At 34.5% G+C, this 11,685-nt stretch overlaps 1 protein-coding gene across 5 annotated transcripts in view; it reads right to left on the bottom strand.

Moving 5' to 3' along the window:
- LOC106880822 (sorting nexin-13) overlaps positions 1-11,685 on the bottom strand; it is a 167,491-nt gene that overhangs the window by 86,195 nt on the left and 69,611 nt on the right. For all 5 annotated transcript variants that reach the window (XM_052968756.1, XM_052968768.1, XM_052968749.1 and 2 more), the window contains 2 exons: positions 6,570-6,659; positions 2,512-2,633 (listed from right to left, as the gene is read on the bottom strand). In XM_052968756.1, the coding sequence (XP_052824716.1) occupies positions 2,512-2,633; positions 6,570-6,659 (212 nt within the window). The remainder of the gene's footprint in view (positions 1-2,511; positions 2,634-6,569; positions 6,660-11,685) is intronic.

Genomic DNA, 11,685 nt, shown 5'->3' with positions numbered 1-11,685 from the left:
ACATATACATCTATATGTATACATATACATCTCTCTTTCTCTCTCTCTCTGAAAGTATCTGTCATTACAGTATCGAAATGTGATTGTTTCAGTTAGTAGAATAGTTTCATTTTTAAAGTGAAAGTATTTGACATGAGTGTTTTTGTTTCACTTTTGACACGTAATACTTAAATAGTGGAGGAGATATTATGTTGCTGTGGGCTCGAACTCTGCAAGAAGTTAAAATTTTTTTTGACTAAAACACAACTGGAACCCTAAGTAAGGCATCTGTAAAATTTGAATGAAATTGGTTGCGTAGTTCTCGAGTTTTAGGGATTCACACACACAGACAGACAGACAGACACACATTCTCATTTTTATATATATAGATTACTGAGTAGTAATGTTAAAATGATCATTATAATTGTCAATAGAGCTGCCTAATAGTAATTAGCAGCATCCTTTTATCTATTTATCCATTACTTTTTACATCTTTCAGTCATTGGACTGTGCCCATACTGGGGCACCACCATCAAGGGCATACTCAAACAAATTCACCCTATTATGTATTTTTTTTTAAGCTAGGTACATATTCATGCATTTATATCCCAAGTACAAAGCAAACACACAGATAGACTGAAGCTTTCATCCTATTACAAGTTTAACAACCCCCCCCCCCTGCACACAGAAAAAAAAGTGGAACTTTGTGCCAGTGCTAGAAATAACTCAGTAAACACGTTTTGAACCTTTGTAACATGAATCAACAAATTTAGTGCCAGTTCAAGCTTACAATGGAATTTTTTCTTATAATTTTTAACATGACAAGATAATGGTTTGAAATTTACACTTATTTATAACTACTTCATAACATATAAAATACATACATAAATAAAATAGATTTAAATACATAAATTCTAAAAGGTTACATTGGGCTAGAGAATATATCATAGCAAATAAATGGCATTCAATAATTATTAGCGCAACTAAATAGTAAAATGTTGGTAAACCGATGCTATAACATGCCATCTGCAATTTTCTTTTCACAATAACAGACCAGACTCTTCCAAGTTAGATATTCTAATTAGTAGGATATTGTCAAACAATGACTTAGGCAGGAAAAATTCAATTGACTGATCACTTTTGACAGGCTGAGCATTTGGTGACATAGCTTTATACACCAGACTACAAATGAAAATCAGTATATAATATAGTAATTGAACCCTTGATAATTGGAGTGAAACTGTCTGAAACTTAAGACAGCCCCCCCCCCCAAATACAGATTGTTCATTCTATTTGAACATCTCTAACTGATCAAAACTAGACAAACCCTTTCATGTATTTTGTTAACCGTTATGGTATTCCACCACATCATTTTATTAAAGTCTGCTGTCTAAAAAGCTCTAAAAATCCCAACACACACTTTGGTCTGAGCATTTGGTGACTTAGATCTTTACATCAGGTTGATGGGTATCAGAATCAACAGACCTTTGAAAGCAAAATATATTATGATACAGAGAAAACAATGGAGCCTGTTGTGGCCCCTGACCTTACCAGCTCTGGTCAAACCATCCAGCCAAAATTAATTGAAACAAAGGCAGTGCATTTCAACAGAAATATGGTAACGAAAGTGTTAAGTAGACAAGATAATGTGGGTATGATACTAGTTGATCACAGGTAATACTCAAGGTAGGTTTGGTAGCTTTTTCCTCAACAAGGTAAATTGGATTCAGTAAAGTTAAGTGCTATGTTCGAAGACAAATGTAATCATGGTCTCACTACTTCCAAGTGTTGGCAGCATAATCTCCCTACTACCTGAGCCATTCTATTTCCAAATAAGCAGTCCAATTCATAGATGTGTGAGAAATGAATTTAATACTTAATATGGTATAATACTATTTGTGCCAGACAAGTGAAAGTACAAGGTCACTCAACATGTGAGATCAAACAGTCTAATTATCTTTAAATACCACCCTGCTATTTTAAAGATGAGATCTAAGACAAGACTGAACAACATAATATTGGTTTCAAATTTCAGCACAAGGCCAGCAGTTTCAAGGATGGGGCTAAGTCATATTAAATCAACCCCAGTGCTCAACTGGTACGTATTTTATCAATCCTGAAAGGATGAAAAGCCAAGTCGACACCAGTGGCATATGAACCCAGAAAGTAAAGATAGACAAAATGCCACTAAGTATTTTGCCCAGCATACTAATGATTTTGCCAGCTCACTGCCTTCATTCAACAACAAAATATTAAAAAATACACAATGTCTGAAAATAAAAGACAAGACAATCATATGTGAAAAGCTTCTGGTGATAAGTCTTCTCAATTAAGGTTGACTTGAGACTAAACAAAAAAACAACAATGAAATATGTTTGCAAAATATACCAAGTGAACGTGTGTGTGTTTTCAAGTGGCTTTCTATGCTTCCACAACATGTGACTTCACTTGCCAAACAAGCATACTTCTGGCACACATAAAAACAATATACTGGTAAGCCTGAAGAGAAAGAAAATATTCAAGGCATCTTACTTGCTTGCAAATGTGGTGATGACCTTCTGCATACATTTCCGAATGCTAATAATGAACCCATCATGAAGGCTAAGAGGGCGATACCAACTCAATACATAATCTCGCATTAAATAATCAAGCACCTGTGAATGAAAAACAAATTATGAGTGTGTGTGTGCTGCATGTGCATGTGTATATGTTGGTGTGTGCTTACATCAATGCCTACATGCCTGTCATATTGATTTCAAATTTTGGCACAGCAATTTGGGGATTGAGCTAAGTTGATTACTGTAAAAACCCATGTAAATTGTGCACCTATGTAATTTACACAGGTGATTTTCAGGTTAAAATTTGTTAAGAAAAGCTTCTACTCATGTAAAATTTGCACCTAAAAGTTTTCAGAATTGCCGATATAGCCAGGGGTAAAAGGTTTTCAATTTAGTTGTATTTAGCATAATTTCACTTATGATAAGATTTTATTAAATTTTCATTAAATAAGAATAATTTCTGCTTAACAGGTATCACATTGAAAGCTATTAAATTACAAAGTGTTTGTGTTGTTTATAATGAACTTTATTTCCATTTCTTGCCCACAAGAGATTATGTCCGATCTTTAGCATATTGCACGATCACAGAAAAAGTTGTTGATAAGAATTACCAACAAAAACAAAGCTTATAAATATGCACAGGTGTTACAAATTAAGTTTAATCACCAATAAACATCAGCTTGGATGATACTTTACTTAACCAAAAGAAGAAGGTGACTGATTAAACTGATTATGTGAACAGAACTCTTTTCCACCTATTCTTATCAGAACCTCTGATACAGAGTATTGAAATTTTAATCCTGTTCACACTTATAAAATGTCAAACAAACTTTAAAATTTGTCATTACCATTATTGTCAGTGTGGGCAGAACTTATGAATCATTTACTGCAAAGGAGAAATTAAATATGTTGGATATGCATTTGAATGTGGCAATAGAACCAATGTTCGAAACTGGCGTAAACAGTAAACTTAAAACTGTGCCTAGTAATAAACAGACAAAAATAAAAACATACAATCAAGATTATCTATATTATTACATTTTTTGTGGTCAGGAATATCCATATCATTATGTATGTCAGTGGTGCTCCATTGCGATAGGTAGAAACTCCAAGCAATGTAAAATATGGCCCGGACCGTGTTTACCAGCATGAATATCAGACTTCAAAAATAAGCTGACTATTTAACGGTTTTAGTAAATTTATACAGAAAAGGTAAGCATTATACTGTTTAGCATAAATAAAAGTCAACTTCATTATATTTTCTCTGTAAAAACCTATTCTGACATTAAATGATTCAACTTCTGATACAAATGTTTATGTTTTGTACGGCTTTTTGCATAAAAAAAAATTTCAAAAAGATTCTGGAAACGATCTACTCATGTAATTTATGCACCCCCTAAAGTTTATTTTTATTTTTGCAAAAAAAAGTGCATAAATTACATGGGTCTTTATGGTACATCAGCCCCAGTACTCAACAAGTACTTATTTTATCGACCCAGAAAAGACAAAAGGCCAAGTTGACCTTGGTGGAATTTGAACTCAGAATGTGAAGATGGACAAAATGCCGCTAAGCATTTTGCCTGGCATGCTAACAATTCTGCCAGATTGATGCCTTGCATGCCTCTGCTATCGAAAAAAATGATTGTATAGTTCATTAAAAATTTCTCATCATTTTAAGTTGTTTATATCTTTTTTATTTAAAATATACCACCTGAATATTAATATTATTCCTGAAGTGTTTCAAATTATTTATATTGATGACTGATAGCAACTAAATGTGTGTGTGTGTGTGTGTGTGTCTATACAACTGATCATAAAAGGCATGAGATTTTCATTAACAACCCATGCAAGTTTGAACGTTATGGTATAAAAGTCTGTGTGCTTAAAGATAAATCCTCAGAGTCATGATAAATGATTATAGTAACTTATCCTCATCATCATCATTAATGACTCCTATTCCATGCTTGCAGGTGTTGGACAAGACCTGTTGAGGCAAATTTTTTACAGCTTGGATGCCCTTCCTCCTCATCAACCATCGCCTGTTTCCAAGTAAAGTCATGTTTTCCTATGACATAGGAAGATTGGAAGTGAAGGACACTGCTTGCATAACAGTGATACTTGTTCACAACTGCCATGTGATGTCAAAGCAAGGAGAAAGTAAAATATACATGTGTATATATATACATATATATATATATATATATATATATATATATATATATATATATATATATATACACACACACATATATATAAATATAAGAACCAAGATTTGAGGAGTAGGAAGAAAGTTAGCCTCAAGCAAACCGTAGTAAACATTAAAAACAACTTTCAGGGACGATAGTGGTTTATTGAGATGGAAGGTTGTGGATTTTTTCGTACTGAAGTAATGATAAACTGAAAAAAGTCCTTTTTATATTTCACAGAAGGCAACCAGGGTTTCTGGGTATGCGAATAAGAATACAAGGAATGGAGTGTGTATGTATGTGTGTGTGTGTGTGTGTGTGTATACACACACACACACACACACATACATGGTAGGCGTCTTTCAGTTTCTGCCTACCAAATTCACTCATAAGGTTTTGATCAACCCAGGACTATAGCAGAAAATACTTGCCCAAGATACCATGCAGTGGGACTAAACTCAAAACCATGTGACTGGGAAGCAAGCTTCTTACCACACAGCCATACCTGTGCTTAAATGTGACTAAATGAAAAGTAAATGAATAAATAATTATTACAAACAAGTTTTTAGACATAAGCTGAAACTACTCCCCACCTCAGTTGAGAGGGTTTTGTCTTGCAAATTACTTGGTGACCTCACTGCTGGTGCCACATAAAAAGTACCCAGGACTCTGTAAAGTGGGTGACATTAGGAAAGGCATCCAGAGCTAGGTGGGGTCTCCTGGCTTGCCAGTTTCTGTGGAACCGTCCAACTAATACCAGCATGGAAAACAGACATTATGATGATGATGACGAACTACAAGATCTCAAGAACATTTATCTTACCATCATTATCAAATATAAGGTGCACAGTGCCATTACTTTACAACACTATTGTACAAATGAGAAATCAAGGCCCTGTTCTGTGAACATCATCAAGCAACTGGAGGAGTTCCTCAAACTTGTTATTATTTAGTATACAAATATATTTTATGGGTGATGTTATCAAGAAATCTTATAGAGAATCCATAAAGATCCTCAAGGCATAATTTTAATAGTCTGGACATGTGATTCACATGGACAAAACCAGAATTCTTAATTAGATGTTCAATGCTAATGAATAACATTTGTTGTGCTTGAGAAGATGTCAAGCCAAGTGAAATTGTAGTCATGGCTAGTGCTGATGACATGTAAAGGGCACCCGTGCTGGTGACATGCAAAAGATAACCCACTACACTCTTAGAGTGGTTGGCATTGAGAAGGGCATCCCGCTGTAGAAACCAAGCCAAATTAGACTGGAGCTTGGTACAGCTCTCCAGCTTACCAATCCCAGTCAAACTGTCTAACTTATGCCAGCATGGAAAAAGCAGACACTAAATGATGATGTTGATAATGATGAGTTCTAAGTAGAGTTTTTCCAAGAATTAAGAACAATCACAAAGATAACATCAAGTGAAAAGACCTTGAGCTAAGACAATTGAAGACTATTTGGTGCTACTTGAAGAAACAACAGAAAACATTTTTAAATGCACACTTATGTATATTATGTATATATGAATGCAAACATAAATGCATATTTAAGTTCATGTGCCCAAGAGCTAACAAAGCAGAAGATATGCATAAACACACACAATAACTATTATTGCAAGCATTTGTCATAACTCTGATGATTCTCTTTTAAGCACACAAACTTTTATACCATATTATCATAAGATATCCAGATTTGTATGCATTATTAATGAAATTCTCATTAAAGTGTGCAATTTTTCCATTTATATATTCTGCTGACAATCACAAAACTTTCACCAGTTGTAGAATTTTGAATGATTGAATAAAACAAAAAGGAAAAAAAGGGTTTGTACTACTTACTTCTTGCAATGCTTCATCAATTACACTAGCCCCAGTCATTCTGCGATCAAAATTGCGATACCTGCCGGTATTTTGCATTATGTTTTTTACCTAGAATGTAGAGAAAAGATAACTTCACAATATATAATTGATAGGATTATCAACAAATGATCTCAAAATGAAATTGCTAAAACATACTAAAAGGTTAAGTGTAGTACACACTTTTCTCTAAATAAACCCCAATATTTACATTTTTTTAAAGCTTGATACTTATTCTAACAGTCTCTTTTTGCCAAACTACTAAGTTATTTATGTGAGGGGGGAGACACAAAAGACACACACACATAGAAGGAGCTCCTTTCAATTTCCATCAACCAAATCCACTCTCAAAACTTTGGCTAGCCTTCCCAAGGTGTCATGCAGTGGGACTGAACCCAGAATCATGTAGCTGGAAAGCAAACTTCTTACTACATAGCCTATAATAAAAAATCAAAAAAAAAATCAACCTAACAGTCCTCAGTGGGGACTGAACTCACAATCCATGGTTTACAAGACCAGTGCTCTAACCACTGAGCTAATGTAAGCAAGATTCAAGAATAAATTCAAAAGATTCTAAGAATTTCCCTTTCTTCAACTTACATTTTAGAATTTATTTAATTTTGCTTTAAAGTTGCAGACTTCCCTTAACCATCTGTTCTTGTTTCAAAGACATTATATTGTTGACATATCATGAGAGGGGGGGGGGAGAAAGAGAAGAGAGGAGGAGAGAAAGAGAAGAGGGGGGAGAGAGAGCTGAATGCTTAAATTATTGGCCAATTGATTCAGAGAATGTGAGTTCATTTGCTATTGTAAATATTTTAATGTATTACTAGACAAGATATTTAATTCAAATGACCTCATTTACTGAAGCTGGGTCTTTATAATCACTTTGGCTATTTTCCAAGCAATGAATCCCATTAAAACCCTCTGTACTATAACTAGATACAGATTTTGTAGAGTAAAAACAGAGAATACGTAGAAGGTATGAATTAGAAGTGTTAACCATTTCAGTCAAACTACAAGCATCCAGATTATGATAGAAGTTAAGGTTAATTACCAAATGTAAGGAGTGTAAGATTTCTAGAAAGAATTAGTTTCTTTGTAATATAGTAGAAAGACTAAGAAAATGTTGAAAGAAAATTTCTCCAAGTTTTAGTGATCGGCTCATTCTTTGATTCAATGAAACATTAGTAATATTGGTCTAGGTGTGATTGTGTCTCTTGATTTTCCATAACTCAGCAGTTTGACAAATTGATATTGATAAAGTAAGTACCAGACTGGTATAAGTATTGGGATCAATATGATTGAAGACAGTTTCTAAACATGGCCAGAGTCAAAAGAATAAAAGAATACCAAAAATAGAAAGAGAGAGAAAAAAAAGGAACCAGAACAGAAAGGAAAGTAAATTCTTGTGGCTTCTAAAATCTTGCCAGTAACTGATTTACAATGGATGCTGTAGAATTGTGTCAGTGACCAGTTACAGAAATGCAATAAAACTGTTTGATACTTCATAATACACTGAACTGTTAAGAAATGAATGAAAAATGAAAAGAACAATTTTTCTGTGTTCTTAAATGCCTAAAATAGGCCTTGTTGAGCACAAATGCTTTAGTTCCAACAGTCTCACAATTTGCCAAACAAGTACAACACACACACACACACATACTGGTAGGATCAGTGTGTTGAATAAAAATGCTTTGTAGTATTTTGTTCTGTAGCAATCATCTCCTTTTATGTGCATTCAATTTTACCTCTCATCCTTCTCAATAAATTGAGTACAAGATAAGAGTACCATATTATACAAGTACAATGCAACCTCCAAAATAATGCAACTCCACTGTCTGAAACCTAAGAGTTACAAATATATTTCATCTTTTATTTGTTTCAGACATTTGCCTGTGGCCATGCTGGGGCTCCGCCTTGAAAGGTTTATTAGTCGAACAAATCAACCCCAGGGCTTATTTTTTATGCCTTGTAATTATTCTATCAGACTCGTTTTGCCAAACCACTAAGTTACAGGGATATAAATGCACTACTCAGCTGACAAAAATGAGTTGTACCAGTATTTCAAAGGGTCAGCCTTGTCACATCCTGTGTCATGCTGAATCTCCCTGAGAACTACATTAAGGGTATGTGTATCTGTGGAGTGCTCAGCCACTTTCACATTAATTTCATGAGCAGGCTCTTCTATTGACTGAATCACCTGGAACTCTCTTTGGCATAACTGGTGGAGTTCCAGTGTGTGTATGATGGGCTTCTTTCAGTTTCCATCTACCAGATCCACTCATAAGGCTTTGGTCAGCTCAAAGCTATAGTTGAAGACACTTGACCAAGATGTCATATAGTGAGACTGAACCCAGAACCATGTGGTTGGGACGTAAGCTTTTACACTGGTGTACAATGCTACCCTCACCACTAATCTTACCCCTGATATTTTTGTATTAAATTTCTCACATTATATAATGCAAATAACCATAGTTAGTTGGTCAAATATACTCAACAAAATATCTTAGAACTTAGTGTTCTAGTAAGGCTGTAGTATAGTGATTGAGATCAGTAAACAAGGAGTAGACAAAGATCAGAGTTGAGGTATCAAAACATTGTCTAACTTCCCGTTCTGTTGATATGAAGTTTCCATCTCTACCCTTTTCACTGATGATATTTCATAATGATAGCTAAAAGTAGTACTTGATATTTAACTAACATTTCAAAGAATATCAGAAATCAATGTAGCTTGGTATTTTTACAATTCCAACTTTAGGATGATTACTTTTCTTAGAAATCAATATTCTAAGAATTTCATTGAAAGTCTTCATTTCAGTTTTTCTGCTCCACGGTTACAATAATATCAGTAGATTTCTTTGTTTTTTTTTTATATAGTAGAGGATTCCATAATTAGATGTCTGATTGAATTGCTTGAAAGAGACCCTACAGTACTAAAAAACATTTAACTCTTTAGCATTCGGATTACTCAGTCAATCATATTGCTTATTCATTCACATTGCTTTCAATTAATCATGTATTATCTTGCAGTTTCAAGATTTCAATGATGTGATTGTTTATTTTTAAGAATGACATTATAGGGTCAGTATCAGAGGCCAGATCTGCTTAGTTTGAACATAAAACAAGTAAAATATTTGGGCTGGATATGACCAGTTTAAATGTGAATGTGCTAAGGGTCACTGAATGATCTTTTAATCTACTGCTGTTGTTTACTTTTTTATTGTGATATATCAATTGGTTCTTGGAATTTCATGAACTCATGCATACAAGCAATAACTTCATCATTGCTTTAACATCCATTTATGCTTGCAATACTGGGTGTAGTCAGGTCCACAAGTACAACACAGTACAGCCTATTCACTGCTCACTGCAATTGCTTGTCAAACTGTCAATATAGCCAAATATTCTGTAATGTCTTAACACATACACACACGCACGATGGGCTTCTTTCAGTTTCTGTCAACCAACTCCTCTCACAAGGCTTTGGTCAGTCCATACAGTGGAACTGAACCCAGAAATATGTACTTGGGAAGCTTCTTACCACACAGCCATGCCCATGCCTATTATATGTAAATATTTAAATTGTAACCTAGAAAATATATACATAAAGTGGTAAGAAAAAATGCAAATATATTTTCTGATTCACTTACGAATCATAGCTAGTTGGGATGAAGTGTTGGTTTCAGTTATTGACCTGAGGTCATGCTAAGATATTAACACACAAAGCAATTTTATTTTTCATTTCTTGATTTGCCTGAAAATTTTTTGAACAGTATTTCAAATCTTTTTTTTTTTTTATGGATATGATTAAGTTAATTTCAGTCACAGCTTCTAAATCAATATTTTTTAATACATATTCAATTATCATTAATGGCTATAAACTATTTTAATATCTACCCCCATCACTTTTAGCAAGCAAAAAATAGCACAAGGACATTATTAAAGCTTTATAAATTTAGAACATTCTTCACACAACAGTTTTTCAAACCATGCTCACAATATATTTGAAGTATTATGATTTTTTATATATAGATTCTTATTCTCTCTAGAATATCATGTAATTTTCTTGGTACTTCTTTCATGTTACTCTGCATTTCACTTCCTTTATCATTCCATGTTTGAAAATGAAACAAAAGGAAAGAAATAGCATAAATTCATATAAATACATGTACAACATGTATTTATATGAATTTATTTCTTCCAATTTATTCTTCTCAAAGAATGCATTCTTTCTGATGGGATATTTCTTTACAACAATCTTTGCTATAGCATTGCCAACATTTAGCAGCCCTGTGACTTCATCTTGATTCATTTCGTACCTGCATGTATCACATATGTAATGGGAAAACAATGATTTACTTTTCTTTGTGTGTGTGTGTGTGTGTGTGTGTGTGTGTGTGTGTGAGTGAGTGAGTGAGTGAGTGAGTGAGTGAGTGAGTGAGTGAGTGAGTGAGTGAGTGAGTGAGTGAGTGAGTGAGTGAGTGAGTGAGTGAGTGAGTGAGTGCGTGTGTGTGAATATAAAAGGGTAAATACCCTCTTCAGTCATGCATGACTATGGGATTGCACCTAGAAAGTTCCCCTCTGAGGCACAAGTCTGAACAAGGTTGTTCATGGAAGACCAGCAGTTGCATACCAGCCTTCCCTCTCCATGCCACTGATGTTATCCAAGGGAAAGGTAAAAGCTAATACAGCTTGGTACCAGTGATGTTGCAACTCATTTCTACAGATGAGTGAACTTGAGCAACATGATATAAAGTGTCTTGCTCAAGAACACAACACACGGCCCAGTCAGGGAATTGAACTCACAACTTCGTGATTGTGAGCCCAATGCCCTAACCACTGAGCCATACATATATACATATTTTTTCACGTCTGGCCGCATAGCCTTTTCTGTTTATTTTCACTGTTTCGTTTTCCTGTCTTGTTTTCTGTCCGCCACTACATTCCTCCATGGTACAAATTTAATTTGAAGTCCGTGGGAACAGCCATTTTAACGATGTGTCCTGCCCTAACTCTTCGAAACACCAGTGTTAGAATGGTGGCAGCTGATGAAGGAAATGTTCTCTATGTGGCCTGTGTGTTTTCTGTACTAGGT

Source organism: Octopus bimaculoides, chromosome 1 (genome assembly GCF_001194135.2).
Source record: "Octopus bimaculoides isolate UCB-OBI-ISO-001 chromosome 1, ASM119413v2, whole genome shotgun sequence".
Lineage (NCBI taxonomy): Eukaryota > Metazoa > Mollusca > Cephalopoda > Octopoda > Octopodidae > Octopus > Octopus bimaculoides.
This window is presented reverse-complemented; position numbering and strand designations above follow the sequence as displayed.